Consider the following 19,851-nt stretch of genomic DNA (forward strand, 5'->3'; position numbering starts at 1 on the left):
TCATCCACCGACTTGGACAAGCTCTGACAGGATGACAGACCAAGGACAGCTCATCTACGTAGCTTCTCAGCTCCAAGCAAGCTTTGGCGCAGACGCACAGGCGAGAAGGGCTGCCGAGAGAGCTTTGCAAGACTTGCAGTCCCAGCCGGGATATGGTCAACTCTTGCTCACTCTCGCACAGTCTGACCGACTCGACGGCGCTGCTCCTTCCTCCTCAAGCGGCGTACAGCTTGACAGATCAGTCAGACAAGGCGCAACGCTGCTCTTCAAGAACTGGGTCAAGCTCAACTGGGACAGGGCAAGTCTGACGGGCGCGGTGACCGTCGATCTGGACTCATAGGCCGATATCATGGCGCGCAGGAGGATGCACCGTACTCGATTTCAGCGGCAGACAGAGCGGAGATCAAGACACAGATCGTCGCCGTCATGATCTCGCTCTCTGCCCTGCCGGCCTTGCAGATACAGCTAGGTGAGGCCATCTCTCTCATTGCAGAGTCCGACTTTCCCGAGCACTGGTCGGAGCTCTTCGACGTAGGTTCAAGCTCTTCGCGCGGCTCAAAGCGCTCATGTTGATGCCATCTGCAGTCCCTCATCGCTGCGCTCAGTCCAGACGACTATGTCCTCAACAACGGCGTCCTCCAGACAGTCCATTCGATCTGCAAACGATGGCGCGCACAATTTAGATCAGACGGCCTTTTCCTCGAGATCAAATATGTTCTCGAGCGCTTCTGTCCGCCTTATCTGCACCTCTTCCAGGCACGTCAAACGATGGTCACGTCTGCACTGCTGACGCGCTATTTTCCGGGTGTGCAGCAAGTCGATACGCTGTTGTCATCCCCTGAAGCTCTCCCTGCACCGCGTGACCCGATGACACTGTCACGAACGCTCTTGCTGCTCTTGCAGATCTTCTACGACCTCAACTCGCAAGATTTGCCAGAGTACTTCGAAGATCACCAAACAGCCTTCATGACACTTCTCGTCAAATATCTGGATTGGGACCGTCCAGAGCTGCATCTCAACGAAGATGAAGACGAAGCCGGTCCGCTGGAGAAGATCAGATCGAGTATCTGCGAGATCGTCGAGCTCTACACTCTGCGATATCTCGACGTCTTTGAGCATATGGAGCAGTTCGTCGGTACGACTTGGAACCTGCTCACGACTATCGGTCAATCTCAGAAATATGACGTCGTACGTTCTCTTCTGTACAGACCATGCTGCGACTAAGCCGCAAGCGCACAGCTTGTGAGCAAAGCAACACGGTTCTTATCCGTCGCGGTCAGGATGCCCTCCAAGCGCGCACTCTTCGAATCGCCCGATACGTTGCAGAGCATGTGCGAGCGCATCATACTGCCCAGTATGACTTTGAGAGGTCGGAATTCACATCCTTGCTATATGGCGAGCTGACCGGATATGCATCTGGCAGAATTTGAGGAAGAAATGTTCGAAGAGGATCCGCCGGAGTATGTACGCAGAGATCTCGAGTCTAACGGTACGTCTCGATATGACTATGGAAGTCAAGAGCTAACCCAGCATAAGCAGCGGAGAGCGATACTCGGAGACAGGCAGCAACAGAGTTCACCCGGGCTTTGATGGAGCAATTTTCCGAGCAAGTGACAGCCATCATCACGCGCTACATCGCCGCATACCTCCAGCAATACAAAGAGGATCCAGCAGGACAGTGGCGCAGCAAAGACACTGCGATCTACCTGCTCACTTCGATCGCTTCGACGACCTCGACTATGCAGCACGGCGTCACATCGACTAACTCGCTCGTCAATGTCTCTTCATTCTTCAGTGATCACATACTACCCGATCTTCAAGCGAGTGCCAACGTGCATCCCATCATTCTGGCAGATGCGATCAAATTCGTCTATGCCTTCCGAAGTCAACTCACGCGAGAACAGCTGCTCAGCGTCATCTCGCCCCTGGGTCACCATCTCGGCGCGCAAAGCTACGTACTGCACACATACTCAGCAGTGACGATAGAGCGCATCCTCTTCGTGAGGGTCAGAGGGCGATCAGTGATCACACAGCAAGACCTGCAGCCTTCCGCAAACACTTTGCTTATTACAGCCTTTTCCGTCATCGAGCGAGGCAACTCTCCCGAGATGCTTGCTTCCAACGAGAGTCTCATGAAATGTCAGTTCTCTCAGCCTGACATCGACGCTGAACTGACACCCAGCAGGCGTAATGCGGACCATCTTGACCACTCGAGAGGGCTTAGCGCCGAACGTATCGATATTGCTACAGCATCTGACGAACATCATCGTCGAGATCAGCAAGAATCCGAGCAATCCACGCTTTAATCACTACACCTTCGAAAGCGTCGCAGCTCTCGTGCGATTCATGGTAGCCGCCCAACCTGATCTCCTCAGTAGCTTTGAGGGCGCTTTGTTTCCGCCCTTTGAGTACATCCTCGCGCAGGATGTCAACGGTCGGTGGCTCATACTTGCGCTCCTGCATGAGCTCATGACATGAACTGTCCATACAGAGTTTACGCCCTTTGTCTTCCAGATCCTGTCGCAGTTGCTCGAACTGCACACGGACGATCTGCCGGCCACCTATCTGAGCCTACTCGATCCGCTCCTTGCGGGCACTTTATGGACTCAACGGGGCAACGTACCGGCGCTTGCTCGACTCTTGCGAGCCTTCCTCGCTCGTGGAGCATCCGATGTTGTGTCTAATGGCAAATTGCCGGCGATACGGGACATCATTCGCTATCTCATCAACGGCAAAGCCAACGATGCTTACACATGCGATCTTGTCGAGGCTCTCTTCGAGACTGTGCCCACGTGCGTCTTCGCAGCTTGAGAGCCGGATCAGCTGATCGGGTCTCGCAGACCGGCACTCGAGCCGTATTTGCGCGATTTGCTCATCCTCATGCTTACTCGACTGACATCAAGCAAGACACCTACCTTTGTGCAAGCTTTCATTCGTACGATCCTATTCCCGATCGCAGTCGGCAAGCCTGGCCTCTCGGCCGATGAGCTCATTGCGCAGATCGAAGCAATCCAGCCCGGGTATGACATTTCGATCTGCGACTGCAGTGACGTTGCTCACGAAGGCTGGCAGACTGTTCGTACAAATGCTGCAAGCGATACTGCCAGATGCTCAGAAGGCGCCGATGAAGAATCGCAAGATCATCGAAGTCGGCTTGTCCGGTCTGCTGAGTACGTCTCAAAGGCTGCAGACGCCGCCCATGTCGAATGCCTGGTGCGTACACATCCGAGTCCTTGGCCTTGCGCTGATGCGGCATGTCAGGCCGGGCACGCTGACGACACTGTTGAAGCTCTTCCTGCAGCATGCAGATCTGACATCAACCGGCCAAGAAGCAGAGGACGACATCGTCATCGCCGATCTGGAAGAGTTCGGCTACCAAGCCTCCTTCTCCCGACTTGGAGCTGCCGATATCAAGCGAGTCGACCCAGTCGCATCCATCATCGACACGCGAGCACACTTTGCGCAAGCTCTCGCTGGAGCAAGTCGAGCCACGCCAGGCAAGCTACCGCCGATGATTGCAGCAGTCGCGCAAGACCTCAGGGGACCTTTTGAAGCATACCTGCTTCAGCAAGATCTGAGAATTGTATAAGGCACCGATCGGAGCTCGGTTTCGGCGCTATAGCTCATCATCGGCGCTTCAAGCTTGATGCAGAGACGACGTATATTAGCACCGAAGCGATGCTCAGGTCCACAGGCACGCTACGAGACATTGTCCCTGTCGACTGTCCGATACGCGAGCTTGGAGCCACTTGCTGCCTCTGTACTCTACCAGGCGACTCACTGTGCCTGACGCTCATCGTGACCATTCAGCTCAGAAGGCTTGTGAACCTTCAAACTGTGAAAGAATGCAAGCGAGTCAACAACAAGGGATGACAAACTATGTGGTGCTCATCAGAGCGTGCCGTGAATGCGTGGACGACGTCGAAGTGCGTGAAGTGATGAACGCCTTTGTGTTGTCAAGATGACGTGTGCATGCGATGTATCGGACCCTTCTGTACCCTGCATCCTCTGAGTGTAGAGCCTGAGATCGGTCTTGGTCATGCTGGAACACTTGGGCGCGTCCCAGCTGCCTGCAATGCTGATCAAGCGCGACGCTGCCAGCACTCGACAGCCTGCTGCTGGCAAGATGCCGACCAAGGAGAGCTTCACGCTGACTCGCGATGACATGCTGAACGACATGGCGAAGCTCTCTAGCTCGTCAGCCGTCGCCAAATCGTTCGACAGTCTATCGGATCGTCCTCTCCATCAGCAGCCTCAAACGGCCTCGATCACCTCAACAGAGGAAGCGAGGGAGTTGCTCGAGCGCTATCAGGCCATGCCAGCACGAGCCACACCCGAGCAATCGATGGCCCTGGCTGCACACTTTGTCCGTTCAGGCAGAGATCTGCTGGACAAGGCAACGCTGAACGAGCAGTTGGGCGTCAAGATCGAGAGCACCATGCGCAACATTCACGATCTCAGGAGCGGTCTGGGCGCATAGCGACAAGGTGAGAACATCTAGTGCACGCAAGTCCGCAACTGTACAATGACGGTGATCGTGCTGGTTTATAACTTCACTTTGCCGGCTTTGATGGCAGCCCAATCATCGCGCGAGAACCTGCTCGCTCTCTGTCAGCCCGACATCGACTTGTGGAACAGACAAAAGAGACCGACGGAACATAGGTCGTGCCCTTGAGCCAGTAGACAGGATCTTGCACCTTCAGAGGATCGACACCTTCGTTGCGCAGGGCGACTTTGACTTGCTTTGCCGTACCCGTCGTTTCCATCCTGTCAGGCGAAGCGTCAAAGAGAGCCAACAGCGGAGAGCTTCAGACTGACTTGGGCACGATGCGGATAAAGAGAGGCTGGGCATATTTTGGCAGACGGGCAGCGACGTGTCGAGCTACCTTGTCGTAATCAATCATGTTTGTTGCTGGCACAGCGGCACAGCCTGCGCGACCATCGTGGCCGGGCAATTCGACGCCATAGACGTTGGCTTCCTCGACAACTTCGTTGAGCGCAGTCGCGACTTGCTCCGTCGAAACGTTTTCAGACTCTGCGCGCGGAAGTCAGCAACGGGCAACGGAACATGTGAAGGACGCACTCCAGCGGAAAGTGTCCCCGAGACGGTCCCCAAAGAAGCTGAAGCCATCTGCATCTTTGCGCAAGAGATCGCCCGTCCTGAAGTAGAGGTCGCCGGGAGCAAAGACATCAGAGAGGATCTTCTTCTTCGTTGCTGCCTCATTGCCATGGTAGCCAGTAAAGTTCTTGAACGCCGACGTCTTGTCGATCATCGTGATCAGCTCACCGGGCTCGTTGACGTCTGCTCGTACGCATCTGCCCTTGGGATCACGGTAAGGCTCTTCCGTCAGAGGATCGATCTTGATGATACACTGGTCTTTCCTGCGAGTGAACGAAGCGATCGTGCCATCTCGACCTACTGCACCCTCGCCAAAGGGTCCGGTGTTGTAGTTGAAAAGCGAGCCGTTGCCTTCTGTGCTCGCAAAGAATTCTGAGATGGCCTTGACGCCGAATCGTTCCTTGAAGCGGGCATAGACTTCTTTACGCATTCCGTTTCCATACGCCAGTCTGACTTTGTGATCCTTATCATTGGGCTGAGGCGGTACAGCGAGCAGGTATCGGCAGACTTCGCCGACGTACTGGATGACGGTAGCATCGCTAGCACGGACTTCGTCCCAGAAACGCGTTGCGGAGAATCTGCGACCGATGACGACGGAGGAGCGAGCTGCCCACGACATGGCGATGGCCAAGAAAGATGCGGTGGAGTGGTAGAGTGGCATGGGTGTATAGATGCGATCGCCTGTCTTGATGTGGTTGACCCAGCCCCACATGATCGATGCGACTGCTCTCCATGTCAGCACGACTTCAAGCTGGCATCAGTAGACGTACAGCCAATGCGGCCGTGCGAGCAACTGGCAGCCTCTGTACATCATCCTAGCATTTCAGCTCTGTCTGCTGATGGTCCAGCCGACGTACTTGGCAGGCCGGTCGTTCCGCTGGTATATACAAGACAGCAAGGGTCTTGGAAGCCAATCTTGTCGCGATGGCCGACATGCGGGAGTGGCTGGGTGCTCATGTTGTTGATGATCTTTGCATCGACAGTCTCTGCATTCTTGCACGTCGGCATGGAGCTATTGTGCAGACCTTCAGACCATTCGTCGTCCCAGCGCAAGAGGCGAGCTTCAGCGTTCTTTGAGGCGAGGACAGACTCGATGTCGGCAATAGACGATTCCAGATCGTGCTCAAAGACGACAAATTTGGCGTCGGCCACCGAGATACAGTGGACGAGGCCTTCGCCAGTGAGGTTGTAGTTGATGAATGCCGGGACAGCGTCGATGTACATCAATCCGAGCCAGAGGATGGGGTAGGCTGGCTTGTTGGGCATGTAGATCGCAACCACGTCTGCGTACCGAAGACTGCTCAGCAACGTGATATCAAGCTGGATAAGCTGAGCCGCACCCTTTCGCTTGATACCCTTGCTGAGGAAGAAGTGTCCCACCTGATGGGCTTTATCCTCGACCTCCTTCCAGGTGAGCGACTTGCCATCACAGATGTAGCAGACCGCATCCGGCGACTTCTTGACCGACTTCTCAAACTTGTAGTAGAGCGAGTTCTCATCAGCTCGGTCGTTCCTCTTGAGCCTGTCCAACCTCGAGCTGCGTCAGACCCTTCTAGTCTCGAGATCTCACTGTGCGGGACGTACGAGAGTGAGCCGGCAATGAGTCCAGCGCCTTTGGCTCTATCGGCAGAGATGCCATGCTGGGCGTCGAGGTACATCCATCCTAGGATACCTGCTGCAGCTTTGATGGCGGTCGCTGCGTGCGAGCAAGTCCGTCAGCACTCGCACACACTCTAGGCGGCTCAGTCCGCTGTGGCTGTGCCTACCTTGCATGTTGTTGGCCTCTGCTCGAGCAATGCAAGCTCGAACAAGCCGAGCCTCGGTTTGGCGAACCTCGGCGAACTTGTGACCATAGCCGAATGGAGGGACACGTGGCAGATTGGCACGGTATGCAATTACACACTCGCGCTCGCGGCATCATCCCCTGCCGCCGGCTGGCCATACAGCTTGGCCACTTCCCTCGCTACGACCTCTTGCGTCAGTTTGGGGTCAGTACCGGGTACATCGATGACTTTTCGCTCTTTGTCTAGCAAGCCGACGAATTCGTCCGGCAAGACATCGCGCTCGAAGTCGAATGATGGGTGATCTTTTAGACTGAGCGAGACGGCCGAAGAGAACTTGGCTGGGTGCGCTGTTGCCAACGCTATCTGGTACGTCTTCGTTGCGCTGAGCAGGGTATCAGTACTCTATATTGGAGACATGCAAGGAAAGGCTCACTTCTGCTTTGCGAGCCGTTGAGCCGCTTCTAGGCCAATGGCAGTATGCGGATCGACGACGTATGACTTGTCAGCCGTGAAGAACGTCTTGACAGTCTGAATGGTCTGCTCATCGCTAACGCGTTCCGCGCAAAAGTCGCGCTGAGCAGCTCGCAACACCTTGTCGCCCATGACCGCCTTGCCCTTTGTTTTCAGATCACTCATCCAGCCAGACACGATCTCGCCGGCCTTTCGTATCCTCTCGTCATCGCGGGTGTGCCCGTTGCTTTGCGCAGACGTCGTAAGGCATTCGTGCGCGAGATACCAGAGCAGGCGCTCAAAGTTGGAGGAAACGAGAATGTCCATTGCAGGCGCGAGAGTCTCCTTGACGCTCTCGCCGCTAGCCGATTGAGTAGCTTGCGCTCCATCTGTAGATCCATTGACGGCTTCGGTCTGCTTCGAATTGTCTTTGCTCGCAGTGGCAGTGGGGTCTGCTTTCTCGTACCGCCCTGTGCGCCAGAAACGCTCGAGGATATCGTTCTCGTTGGTAGCGATGATGAGCTGGTCGATCGGTAGGCCTATCGACTTTGCATAGTAGCCAGCCAGGATGTCGCCGAAATTGCCAGTGGGGACGGCGTACTGCACTTTGACTTCTTTCGCTTCTGGCGAAGCTGGGTCTATTCCGAGTCGTTTGAGTAACGCAAAGTAAGAGGAGAAGTAATAGACGATCTGGGCGAGAATGCGAGCCCAATTGATCGAGTTGACAGCGCCAAGGTGATATTTCGCGTTGAAGTCTTTTTGCGCAAAGCAGGCTTTGACGATGTCTTGACAGTCGTCGAACGTGCCCTTGACGGCAAGATTGAAGACATTTGCATCTGTGACTGTCGTCATTTGCGCTTCCTGTATGGGCGAGACGCGTCCCTTGGGATGCAGGATAAAGATCGATACGTCTTGCTTATTCCTCAACCCGTAGATTGCCGCACTGCACCAAGTTGAGCTCGTCAAATCTAGCACGGAGATGCAGCGTACCTTCCGGTGTCGCCGCTCGTAGCGCCCACGACGGTCAGACGCGAACGTTCAGCAGCTTGCTTGCCCTTGTTCTTTCGCGCTAGGAAGAATTCGAACAGATTGCCAAGGAACTGCAGCGCGACGTCCTTGAATGCGAATGTAGGTCCGTGAAAGAGCTCGAGGATGTAGAGGTGCTCGTTGATCTCGTGCAAGGGTGCGACTTGATCATGTCGAAAGGTAGCGTAGGATTTGGCAATGAGTCCTTCTAGCTCGCTCTGCGAGATCTCTTTCGGGTCAATGTAGAGCGAGTAGACTTGATACGCTAGCTCCTGGAAAGTGAGCTTTGACCAGGTCGTTGCCCAGTCTTTGGGGAGAGTAGGCAGCTCTGCAGGAATGAACAATCCTCCGTCGGGCGCCAAGCCTGTGAGGACCGTCTACACTACAGCGTCAGCTCGGCTCGTCAGTAGAGCTAGCTGCCGTCTTGCCTCTTCGAAAGTGAGCCTCTCTGGCGCACCACGAGTGCTCAAGTAGCGCATTGTCTGCTTTGTAGGGTGAAGCTCACTCAGGAATTTCTGACTCGCGTCACGCTGAGATGTTGATATCGTGGGTAGCAAGCCATCTGAGCAGTCGCGCACGTCATGACATGACACAGAGGCCTTCCAGAACAGATCTACACACACGTTACAACTATATCGAGCCTGCCGTATCTCAACCTTACTCCACTACCCTGCTCGTTGTCTCGTCATAAAGGATATTCAGGCCACTGACAGTGCTGTTGCGCTTTGTGCCATCGTGTCCAGACGCATTGCCGCTCATCGAAGCTTGCGCCAAATCGAGGGTGAGTTTTGTTTCGAAACTGTCGGAAGTGGCGGCCTGCTGCCGTACAGCTCTCTGATATTCCTTTCGATGCCTGAGCGCCTGATAGATCTGTGCGCTCTTGGCGGGTATGATGAGTCTGTAAGCGAAAGCGACATCAGCTCTCATGCGAGTTGCGAGACACAAACTATACTTACACCGTGTTGCCCCAACTGATGCCCGTGGATGCAAGTTCAACGAGTGCCCAGTCGGTCATCACTCTCGACGTATCAAAAGCGGTGATGAGCGCAATGGTGAGTGAGATCGTGCAGACGACGGCGCCGACGAAGAAAACGACGGCGATGACCGATCTGAGCGCCTCCAGCCGGTGGACATATCCCAGTCTCTCAATTGTCTGCAAAGATGTTGTGCGCGTGTGAGCAGGCACACTGAACGTTGACTCCGGCTGGCTCGACCATTTTGTCTTGTCTGTCGGTGCACATTCCTCGACGGGCACGAGGTCGCGTCGTCTTGTAAACTTCAAGGACTCCGAGAGGCGCTTTAGCAGTACGCAATTGAAGACGTTGGCAGCCAAGGCGATCTTGATCTTGACTATCCAGACAGCCGCGATTGCCTTTCCGAGTACGAGCAGCTGGCGATTGAGCTTCTGAACAAGTAGTAAGGAGGGCGCAAGCGCTTGTAGAGCCGCTACAGCTGTTGCGGGATTCGCTTGAAAGGCAATGCTATCGCTCTGCAGCTGAGAGCGAAGAGGCCGAATAATATTCAAGATCTGACTCCATTTGTGATCGGCAACGAGCGATATTGTCAGTAATGGTCCGAATATGATGATGGGCGTGATAATCGCAATGCAGTTGAGCAGATGTGGCCTGATAACGGGCGTCTTGGCCGACATGATGGATAGCGCTTGTATATTGGCGATGAGGTGGCTCCAGAAGGCGAGCCAGAGCGGCGCCCATGTGAGCGCATGAAGTGAGATCACGCTGCCTAAGGCGTTGATGTCCCTGAGGATGTATGCTCGATGATACTGCACACAGCTGAAGATGATGACCGCTCCCGACATGATCTCGAATGTGCTTCCCCAAAGAGGCTGACGAAAGCATTGCGTTAGCTCTGTCAGGCTCATAAGAGAGGACGAGATGCTGACGTTGATGATCCAGAAGGAGCCATCTGGACGAATGACACGTCTGATGAAATGAGTCCGGTTACCCATTGCCCAGACTAACATGTAGAGGGTCGTCACGATGATGTGCCCGCCGGAAAGTGCAGCGAGAGCCCATAGTCTGCCTTCGAAGCCTGGCGAGGGCTTTGGGAACAAGAGCGGCTCAAAAGCCGCCAGGTAAGCCTGAAACGGATCGGCAGTCGACGCTGCTGCTAACTCGAGTGATCCGTGCATCTGCATCTGACGGTCGCTCGCGAGCGTAGAAGCTAGCGCTCGACACGACTGCGGAAGTCATTGTGCCGAGACGAGGTCTAGCTGGATTCGTTCTACGCTGAACGCTGGTGTGCATGGACAAGTCCCGTTCACAAATTGCGCGTACAATGTTGATAGCGCCCAAAATTCGGGAGGCGTCAAAGGGTTGCATCTTGATCTTCTTCGCCGCAAGCGGAAAAATATAATCCGGGGTAAATTTCCTGAGAATCAAAAGTAGGTTGTAGGCTGATTCTGTTCATGATGATACATGATGATCATTGACGGCGATGCTTGATCATGACGCGCGGCAAAGCAAACATGAGAAAGGCTCGGGCTAAGAAGCGAGGGCCACTCGTATGATGCAAGCAGGTTACTATCAACGAGCTGAGCTCTTCCACGAAGCAAGCTAGCAGACCTCTGCAAATGATAGTATCGATGATAGCGCGTCATGCTCATAATGCTTCGTCCACGAGCTTTGTATGATGGCAAGGAGCCAGATGTGGCCTGCCGCCGTTTCGACCGAGACGAACGCGCTCTCTTTCGCCGCATCTCGCGCTGACAAGAGCTGATAGGCCGATCATTGTGTAAGGAGACGAGATGCACAGCGCCATTGTAGGCGTTGCATTGCGAGATAGAGTGATCATCGTCTCTGGTGCTTGAAGAAGCCGAAGCTGCTGAGCCAAACTTGCAAGGGCGACGGCTGCTTTGGCGATCTTGCAGGCTCTTGTACGCCCATTGCACGTCTGTAAGCTTGGTAGTCGCTCAACATGAACGTCGCGGACGACCAAGCAATAGCAGTGAGGAATGGCCAGATCATCTGCGTGTCTGTCAACGTATGCTCACATCCAAAGGCTAAGGGGCGCTGACCTGATCGCGCAGAGTCAGGTACGCAATCTTTGCCCAATCTACTATCACGGGTTGTGCGAACATGTCGCCAGTGGACGCAAGAGCTGCATCCTCCTCGCTATCGATCTTGACAGGCTCGCCCTGAAGCGGTTCGGTGCTGCTCCTTTTTGCCGGCTTGACATACGGCGCGATTGAGAGCAAGTAGCCTTGTTCGAAGCGGAAGTCAGGCACAGGCACGGGCAGAGGCTTGCGAGCAGTCCGCGCGGTGCGTCGTTTCGCTTCTGCCTCGCTGTCAGAGGGAACCATAGAGTCAACCGAGAGGTCGTCTGCCAGCTCGGTGCGGGCGACGCTGGCCGCGAGGGGCGCCTTGATGTCTGTTCGTAGCGCTTGTCCGACATCTTTGCCCTCACTTGAGCTCAGAAAGGGTAACGTCGATGGGTTGACTTGTGCCATCCTCTGATCCTCGCCGGCGTAAGCAAGGCAGAGAGAGGGCAAACACGTCACGAAGCGCGCGCGTCTCCTCCTCCTCCTGGCGGGGTCGCTCGACAGCAGCCCCTTCAGCCTGGCGCTGGCCGGCAAGTGCACAGCATGGCCAGCAGACGAGGCCCAGGTCCGAGCATGTCGAGGTCCCGCTCAAGGGCGACACTCAACGCACAAGGAGCTGCTGCCTTGACATCCACATTTGCCGCTTCCATCGCCCTAGAGGGTCATCCCACGCCATCTTCAGAGACGCCCGTCGCAGGCAAACATCCCCCTATACAGCTCGTCATCCTACGACCGACACTACCGGATGAACTCGTCTTTGCGTGCACTGAGCTGGCCGCAAAGAGCGTCAGAAGCAATGTCGAGCTTGTCGAGCAGCTGCCCCGAGGCGGTCCTGGTCCTCAGTCTATGCTCTACAGGAGCTACCAGCGTAGAGTGGACAGAGAGCGAGCTGCCAGTCCTGCTCTGGAAGACGAAGCGTTCAGTATACCCGACGATGAGTCAGAATCGCCCGACCAGCACTGGTCTTGGCACATCGAGTCAGCTCCCAGGAGGCTTGAAGATGACTCGCGAGCTGACCCGTCGCCCCAGGTTCACTAGATCAGAGCATCTCACACCCGGCAAAAGTCGCATCACAGCCTCTCATGACGACTTCATCAGCCTGTCCCGTCGTAATTCCATGGACGAGGACGGCAAAACAGCAATACCCGGGCCAGACGAGCTCTTCACCGTTCGCATCACCTACAGCATCACGTCAGACGGTCAGTCGTCTGCTCGCTGAGATGGCCATCGTCTGAAACGGCAGGCTTCAGCCATGCGCGCGTTGGGTCATATTCTCGCAGTGACACGACGCGCCTACGTCTTCATACCCTCTTCTCCCATCGATGATCCATCATATCAGCACGACACACACCGAAGGCAGCACACTCATCCCACAGGCCGCTGGGCATGGTCAGGTCGCGTCGGCGAATTGCTCGAACGGTCCGAGCAGCGATGTTTCGACACGGCCGGCGTCATGATCGATTGCTCAAGAAATGGCGTCCTGTTGCCTGCCGCACTCGAAGATCTGTTGCGACAGTACGCTCTGCTCGGTATCAATATGGTGCAGCTCTATACGGAAGACACCTACCAGATCGAGGATGAGCCTTTCTTTGGCTACTTTCGAGGCCCATACACCCAGGATGAGCTTCGCCAGATCGACGACTATGCTCATCAATTGCAAGTCATCCCGCCTCGCTGGTCTTCGCTGCTGACGAGTATCCTCGCAGTGGCATAGAGATCATTCCTTGCATTCAGACACTTGGCCATCTCGGTCAGATCCTTCAATGGCCCCAATTCGGCAGCCTTCGCGATACACACGACGTCCTCCTCGCACAGTCTGAAGAAACCTACGAGCTCATCGAGAAGATGATCACCACAGTTACCGCTCCTCTGAGATCGAAGAGGATCCACATCGGCATGGACGAAGCGAATGGCATTGGCGAAGGCCGCTTCAGACAGCTCTACGGCTACCAAGACCCAATACACGTCTTTTTGAACCATCTCGGACGTGTCAGAGAGATATGTCAGCGTATTGGCGTCAAGCCTTTGATCTGGTCAGACATGCTCTTCTGCCTACAAGCCAAAGATGCTTCTTTACGTGGCTATTACGATTCAGCCAATCCGGCTACGCCAGAGCTCGTCGCTACGCTAACAAAAGGGGAAGAACTCGATCTGGTCTACTGGGACTACTACCGTCAGCTCATTCGGTTCTTCCTGCGCTCGTGCTGACTCACAGCAGATACCCGTCCGGAACCGTATGCCAATAAGATTGCGGACCACTGGGATCTCCTTCAGAATCCGCCCTGGATGGCCAATGGCTGCTGGACGTGGTCAAGGTTCTGGTGTGCACTCAGCTTCACCTTTCAGACCATCAGACCGTCCATGCAAGCAGCCAAGAGCAGCGGCGTCAGAGATGCAATGACGACCATCTGGGGTGACGAAGGCAACGAGTGTGACATGTAAGCCCGTCTTGCTGATTCGTGGGGCGCTTTACTGACGATTGGTGTAGATGGAGTGCACTGCCAGGCATTGCCTACTTTGCAGAGCATTGTTACACTCGCGAGGACGAGGTCGATGTCGAGTTGCTCAAGGCCAAATTTGATGGCGTCTGCGGTGGTGATTTCGACGATTTCGTCTATGCCTCAAAGCTCGACGATCTAGACCCACAGAGCCAGCCGAGTGACAACAAAGCGCGGCTGGCGCCCAACATGTCCAAATGGCTTCTGTGGGAAGATCCGTTCTACAGCCTCTTCTCGCCGCAGTACAGAGGGCGTGACCTCGAGACGCACTATGGCGATCTTGCCAACTATCTCGAGATGGCTCTGTCCTCTCAACCGACTTCGCGCACACCTTATCTGCCACCCCAGGCTTTCGAAGAAGTACCTGCCAACGAGCACTTGCAATTGCCTTATCTTCTGTCAACCATCCTATCCATAAAGTGCCATCTCCGCGATCGTCTCGTACATGCATACACGCACAACAATCGAGAAGATCTGGTAGCTCTTGCAGGCGAAACCTCAACGAGCCGGCTGAGCACGCTGCGAATGCTCATCGACGATATGCACACACATCATCGCGATCTCTGGCACTCGACTCTCAAACCTTTCGGTTGGGAGGCTCTCGATCTTCGCTACGGAGGTCTCAAAGCCCGTCTGAGCACTATGCAAGACCGCATCAGTCGCTATCTGGACGATGACGACGCAGACGTGAAGCATCTGCCCGAGCTCGAAGCTATCAATCACCTAGTCTATCCACACGTCGGTCCTGCCCTTATGCTGGACTATCATCGCGTCAGTAAACCGCAGTACGTATGAAGTCGTCATCTGTCGTCAAAAACATCGATCACAAGAGGTTAAAGCATTGTTGTACGACATCCAGTAAGATGATACACGCATTATCGAACTGTTTACACGAGTGAAAGAGGACCTGCACCGCCTGAGGATGCCCATGTCCATACTGTGTGCAGAGTGAGGATCATCACGAGCAGGCGAGCCAGAAGGTTCGAGCCTGCAAATTCTGTCAGCTTCGGATCATCATGATGCGACAAGACTGACGCATCGCATACAGAACACGCTGACGAGTCGGTGCGCGCATAGCGAGGAGCTCATCAGCAAACGCCGCGTTGCCCTCGATCGCTGCTAAATTACTGTCTGTCGACATAGCCGTGCCAGCTTTGAGAGCATGACGCTGTTGTATGCGCTTGATAGCAGACAAGATCGGCTTGCGTTGTGTCCACGTAAGGTCGTCATCGTCGGTCTTTGACGCTTGCCGAACGCGCTGACGCTGAACTGTCTGACCGAGTCGAAAGACTTTCGAGACCTGACGAGGGCTGGACCCGCTGGCAATCGCGACCTTTGCGCTCAGCCCAGTCGGGCTGAAAAGCTTTTTGAGAGCCTTGCTGGTCTGCTTTGGCTCATCCTCTGCCATGGCCGCGAGGAAAGACTCTTCGAGGACCTTCTCCCATTGCCTTTGCTGTGCAGCGAATGCGACTTGTCGATAGCCTTGCACGATCTTGTCCATTGCTTCCCACCATGTATGCTTGCTTGCGGCCTCTAGTGCTGCGCGAGACATAGCCTGACGTCGGGGACGAGAAGCGACAAGGTCTTGGATAAGCCCGGCATAGAGCTGAACAGCTGTCGGGAATGTCGCGCTGTTTGCGTCGAGCAGCTCATGCACATTGTTTGGTATGTCGAGTGTCTGGAAAGTCTGAGCGGCTTTTGCATCATAGGGTGGTAAGATGGGCGAGCGCTGAGGACGATATTTCGCAATCGATTCTGCGTCGTTCGGCACGAGACGGTTGAGATCGAGCAGAAGGCCTGTTGAGCCGTGCGTGACGAGATCGCAGACGCCTTCGGCTTGCAGACCGACGACAGGCAGGCCAGATGAGAGCGCTTCCAGGACGACTTGCCCAAAGGTCTCTGAAGCGGAGGGAAATGCGAAGATGTCGGCAGATGCAAAGCATGCGGACAGGGCTGCGCCGGACTTGTGGCCTGTGAAGTGCGCATCGAGACCGTACTGCTTGCAGAGCGCCGCCATGTCACTTCGAGCGGGTCCATCGCCAACGAAGACAAGCTTGCAGTGAGGCATCGCATCGCTCGCAGACTCTACGATCGTCTTGAATGCTTCTACAAGGAGGCGGAGGTTCTTCTCCCACGAGAGTCGGCCGACGTAGAGTATAACGACACTTTCGCGGTCGATGCCAGCGTCAGCGAGCCCATCTGCGAGGTAAGGCGGCGGAAGTGCAAACTCGTCATTTGCAGACAGATCGCGCTGCTTGACGCCCCAGGATGCTCGCAATTCGTCGCTGCGTTGTGCAGGGCTGAAGAGGGTGTTGTCGACGCCGCGAGACCAGATGCGCAGATTCTGGAAGTCATGCGTCGCTAGCATGCGAGCAGTCGACGGACTCGGACAGAACGTGATAGCACATCTACATGCTGTCAGTTTTTCCTCAATCACGTGGGGCAGGATCTCACTTTCCGTGAAGCGTTCGCTTGAGCTTCCACATTGTCGAAGTGAGCCACGAGAAGCCGAACATTGACGCATACCTGCCTCATTCTATGAGGAGGAGCGCCGGGAAGCTCGAGTGAGATGCGTACATTGCGAGATTGGTATGGTAAGAGCTGACGAGGCCGACTTCGGGCAGGAATTGCTCGACAGCAGGCAATGTTTGAGCACCTGTACGCGTTGTCAGACCTTGAGACTCAATCGAACGTGATAGACTTGCCGAGGAAGATCGGATCGACACAGTGTATCACGTCCGGCTTGAACTCGAGCAGACGTCGGACGAACAGTGGGCGGAAGAAGTTGAGCTTGAGGCCTGGGTAGATGAGCAGAGGAACTCCGCGCGTGCCGCATACTTCATGACCGGCGTAATGCGTCAGGCCGCTCTCGGGTCCTAGGACGATAGCTTCATGGCCTTCGTTGCGCAAGTGTTCGAGCAATCGCGCTAGGGTACGCGTTACTCCGTCGACCTTGGGCAAGAAGTTCTGCAACGTGGTGAGCACAGCCCATCGCGACTTTCGTGGTCGGCTGTACCTCTGTGATGATGGCAATTCGCAGAGGACCGGCTTTTCCTGCGATCTGTGGCGCGTCTGCTTGTGATCGCGCTGATGGCTTGCTAGATGACGCTGGGGGAGAGGGTACGTAGTCTCCATCGAGAGAGAAGAGTGGTGGAGTCTCTGTGCCCGCGATCATTGCTGTCCACGCCTGCTCTATCGAGAAGGCCTTCCTCTCGTGTCAGCGGAAGAGGCGAACACTCGCTGTCGTGAAAAAGATCTGCATTGCTAGCGCCTGAGCGATGTAAACAGGTCGACCGAAAGTGCCAACGTGCGCAATTCTTTGCTCCTTTTGTTTTCGCGTCTCAACTTATCAACGCAACGTGGCAACGTGACATCGACTTTCGCGCGAGACTGACGCCGAATTGATGCAAGTGCAGTCCGATGCTACCACACAGAGCACGTTCAGAGTTCGACAACAAGTTTACTAGCAGAGACGCCCTTGAGCATCTCGTCACAAGCAGGCTGGAAAGCCTCCAGACCTTTGCCCACGATGCGAGCATCAGGCTTGCACTTGAAAGAGCCATTTTCGAGAGCTCTGTAGAGGTAAGAGGTGTATATAGCATCGCCGCTATCTTTGCTCGTAATGAAGCTGCCCCAGAACGTCGAACCTTTGACGCCAGCGGGCATCTCATCTGGCATAGCCGTACCGGGCGCCGCAACTGTTGCAACATGTTGACCGCCGAGCTTCTCGATGATCTGAGCACTCTTGACGATATCGGCCGGTGTCTGACTGGCGCAATAAGATCCAGCGCACTGTTTTCCCGAGAGTTCCTTGACAATCTCTTCGACGGGCGTCGTATACTCAAACGTATACGATGCACCTAGGTCCTTGCAGTATTGTGCGTTGCGAGAGCTCGTGATTGCAGCGACTTCGTAGCCGGCCGCTTGGCTGAGCTGAATAGCACATGAGCCGACAGACGAGCTGCCACCCCAAACCAGGACGAGTTTGCCGTTTGGCTTGGGATCAATCTGAGGGTACGATAGAGCAAGGTGATCCTTATCGAACAATCCTACGCCGGATGTCGAGAGCGCGAGGGGCAAGACAGCAGCTTGCGAGAACGTGACGCTGTCCGGTAACTTCGATACGACGCGGGCAGCCGTAGCAGCATAGTACTGGTAAGCGCCATTGGTAGGCTTGTGACTGTCCCAAGCGTCACAGTATCCGACGACCCTATCGCCGACGCTGAGATGCTTGACATCCGATCCCACCGCTGCTATCTCCCCCGCACCATCTGAGCCGATGATGGTCGGATAGTCCTGGACGATGATCCCCAGCTGCTGCACATAGGCATCCACACTGTTGTACGGTATCAGTAGAGCAGGCTGGAGTCTGCTGGCAGCACGCACGGATTGATTGCCACCGCTTTCAGGCGAATGACGACTTCGTGAGGTTCGGGTGTAGGCATGGGCGCATCTCCGATGGCGAACGGTTTCTGTTTGGCCTCTTTGAGCCAGGCTGCTCGATTGGCCATGTTGGTCGCAATGCGAGCAGAGTGGAAGATGGCAGAATGGGCATGATGGGCCCGTCCCTGATAATGGCAGGCACGGCGTCACGCGAAGAGAGTGCAGCCTGCCACATGGCGCGGGCTTGACTCCGCGGGGTTGTGAACGTCATCGATAGCAGTGACGCTAGGTCTGTTCATCTCATGGTCGAGGTATCAATGATGCGACTGACAGCATGGCCATACAACAACAGCGTTCACAGCGGCTTTTCGTTGAGCATTCGCGTCGGATGCTGCTCGTCTGACCCGAGTCCAAGTCCAGCCAAGAGATTCTCTGCCGAGATCCTGGCCATCTCGTGACGTGTGTCAAAGTCGGCACTGCCAATGTGCGGCAGCAAGACGCAACGCGGGTGTCGCGCCAACCTGTCGTCGCCAGAAATGTCGGGTTCGCCCGCGATGACGTCCAAGCCTGCGCCCCAGATTTGACCCTTGTCTAGTGCGTCTGCCAGTGCATCGTTTGACACGATAGGTCCTCGTGATGTATTGACTGTGCTCGGCATGCTCAGCTCGATCTGGAGGTACAAGCTTGTGACTTGCCGAGACAAGCAGTCTTTGACATCTTGCTCAGGAACGCACTATCGACGAGATTGCGTGTAGAGTCGTTCAGACTGCAGCAGACAAAGAGGACGTGCGATTCTCGAGCCAACTGATCGTGATCGCGCGCCGGTTCCGTCTGTACTTTGCTCTTTAGCCCGTACAGGTCTTCCGATGCCGGCTGGCCAAGCTTGGAAGTACAGTAGATGACGCGAGCAATGCCAAAGGGGATCAGTCGAGCCATGGTCGCTTGAGCAATCCGTCCGAACCCGATGCAGCCAACTGTCGCGTTTCTCAAGTTCTGGCCGCAGAGTAAGAGCGGGTGCCAAGGTTGTGATGGCCACTGAGACCGAGCAACGAGATCGATCGACTCTCTGCCCAGTCTCTGAGCCATGAGAGCGAGCATAACGGTGATATCGGCCACTGCATCCGTCAGACAATCCGGCGTGTAGCCCAGTCTCACGTTTCTGCTCCTGAGACTTGCCAAGTCAATGTGATCGTAGCCCGCACTGAACGTCGAGACGACTCTGCAAGCGTCACCGGCTGCAGAGAGGAGCTCTTCGTCCACTTTGTCTGACAGGGTGACGAGCAGCCCTGCAGCTCCTTGGGCGTGTTCGAGCATCCAGGAGCGCGGCGCAGGCTTGTCCTCGCGCCATTGTACAATCTCTAGCTTGTCAGCTCTGGACAGGAGTACCTTTTGACCGGCCGAGGGCAAGTTGCGGCTGACGAGGACTTTGAGGGACATCAGCGCATCAGCCGGTGACGCCAATCCTGTGGGGGGCACGCGCTCGAATTGGGTCATCGATGATTCGTCGGACAAAGTGGCTCTGCGGTCTGA

General features: G+C 55.3%; 6 protein-coding genes across 6 annotated transcripts; 2 read left to right on the plus strand and 4 right to left on the minus strand.

Annotated features, from left to right (window-relative positions):
• Window positions 1–31: 31 nt before the first annotated feature.
• On the plus strand, window positions 32–4,480 carry L969DRAFT_96811 (uncharacterized protein; the record flags this gene model as incomplete). Its single annotated transcript, XM_014709879.1, has 14 exons — window positions 32–298; window positions 361–531; window positions 586–756; window positions 814–1,188; window positions 1,240–1,369; window positions 1,424–1,489; window positions 1,540–2,139; window positions 2,186–2,434; window positions 2,492–2,792; window positions 2,841–3,020; window positions 3,073–3,213; window positions 3,262–3,583; window positions 3,623–3,760; window positions 4,019–4,480. The coding sequence occupies 14 exons, from the start codon at window positions 32–34 to the stop codon at window positions 4,478–4,480; spliced, it is 3,573 nt and encodes a 1,190-aa protein (XP_014565365.1).
• Window positions 4,087–11,888, minus strand: L969DRAFT_105494 (uncharacterized protein). The gene is made up of 20 exons (XM_014709880.1): window positions 11,417–11,888; window positions 11,291–11,366; window positions 10,965–11,223; window positions 10,677–10,770; window positions 10,283–10,579; window positions 9,336–10,225; window positions 9,049–9,277; window positions 8,808–8,861; window positions 8,344–8,756; window positions 7,337–8,296; window positions 7,023–7,285; window positions 6,886–6,903; window positions 6,704–6,815; window positions 6,460–6,641; window positions 5,977–6,402; window positions 5,890–5,922; window positions 5,084–5,842; window positions 4,819–5,035; window positions 4,654–4,767; window positions 4,087–4,597 (listed from the first exon to the last, which is right to left on the minus strand). The coding sequence occupies exons 1-20, from the start codon at window positions 11,846–11,848 to the stop codon at window positions 4,546–4,548; spliced, it is 5,880 nt and encodes a 1,959-aa protein (XP_014565366.1). The 5' UTR covers window positions 11,849–11,888; the 3' UTR covers window positions 4,087–4,545.
• On the plus strand, window positions 11,889–15,057 carry L969DRAFT_79142 (glycoside hydrolase family 20 protein). Its single transcript, XM_014709881.1, has 6 exons — window positions 11,889–12,417; window positions 12,470–12,639; window positions 12,691–13,096; window positions 13,147–13,613; window positions 13,659–13,878; window positions 13,929–15,057. Exons 1-6 carry the CDS (start codon window positions 11,984–11,986, stop codon window positions 14,731–14,733), a joined length of 2,502 nt encoding a protein of 833 aa, XP_014565367.1. The 5' UTR covers window positions 11,889–11,983; the 3' UTR covers window positions 14,734–15,057.
• Window positions 14,826–17,195, minus strand: L969DRAFT_105496 (glycosyltransferase family 4 protein; the record flags this gene model as incomplete). The annotated part of the gene is made up of 6 exons (XM_014709882.1): window positions 16,955–17,195; window positions 16,644–16,905; window positions 16,516–16,594; window positions 16,393–16,464; window positions 14,974–16,346; window positions 14,826–14,926 (listed from the first exon to the last, which is right to left on the minus strand). Exons 1-6 carry the CDS (start codon window positions 17,111–17,113, stop codon window positions 14,826–14,828), a joined length of 2,046 nt encoding a protein of 681 aa, XP_014565368.1. The 5' UTR covers window positions 17,114–17,195.
• A 184-nt stretch (window positions 17,196–17,379) lies between these two features.
• L969DRAFT_54202 (uncharacterized protein) lies at window positions 17,380–18,449 on the minus strand (the record flags this gene model as incomplete). Its single annotated transcript, XM_014709883.1, has 2 exons — window positions 17,380–18,274; window positions 18,325–18,449. The coding sequence occupies 2 exons, from the start codon at window positions 18,447–18,449 to the stop codon at window positions 17,380–17,382; spliced, it is 1,020 nt and encodes a 339-aa protein (XP_014565369.1).
• A 227-nt stretch (window positions 18,450–18,676) lies between these two features.
• L969DRAFT_96816 (uncharacterized protein) lies at window positions 18,677–19,815 on the minus strand (the record flags this gene model as incomplete). The annotated part of the gene is made up of 2 exons (XM_014709884.1): window positions 18,677–18,966; window positions 19,017–19,815. 2 exons carry the CDS (start codon window positions 19,813–19,815, stop codon window positions 18,677–18,679), a joined length of 1,089 nt encoding a protein of 362 aa, XP_014565370.1.
• Window positions 19,816–19,851: the final 36 nt, after the last annotated feature.

Source organism: Mixia osmundae (assembly GCF_000708205.1).
Source record: "Mixia osmundae IAM 14324 unplaced genomic scaffold scaffold_12, whole genome shotgun sequence".
Classification (NCBI taxonomy): Eukaryota; Fungi; Basidiomycota; class Mixiomycetes; order Mixiales; family Mixiaceae; genus Mixia; species Mixia osmundae.

Excerpts from the sequence above, each read along its gene's own strand:
- L969DRAFT_105494 (XM_014709880.1), bottom strand. The coding sequence starts at position 11,848 with ATGGCACAAGTCAACCCATCGACGTTACCCTTTCTGAGCTCAAGTGAG. Across the intron at positions 10,226-10,282 it reads GCTCCTTCTGGATCATCAAC|CCTCTTTGGGGAAGCACATT; the intron begins GTCAGCATCTCG and ends TGCTTTCGTCAG. Across the intron at positions 5,923-5,976 it reads CGGAACGACCGGCCTGCCAA|AGGCTGCCAGTTGCTCGCAC; the intron begins GTACGTCGGCTG and ends GATGATGTACAG.
- L969DRAFT_79142 (XM_014709881.1), top strand. The coding sequence starts at position 11,984 with ATGGCCAGCAGACGAGGCCCAGGTCCGAGCATGTCGAGGTCCCGCTCA. Across the intron at positions 12,418-12,469 it reads CACTGGTCTTGGCACATCGA|GTTCACTAGATCAGAGCATC; the intron begins GTCAGCTCCCAG and ends CCGTCGCCCCAG. Across the intron at positions 13,614-13,658 it reads GGTCTACTGGGACTACTACC|ATACCCGTCCGGAACCGTAT; the intron begins GTCAGCTCATTC and ends GACTCACAGCAG.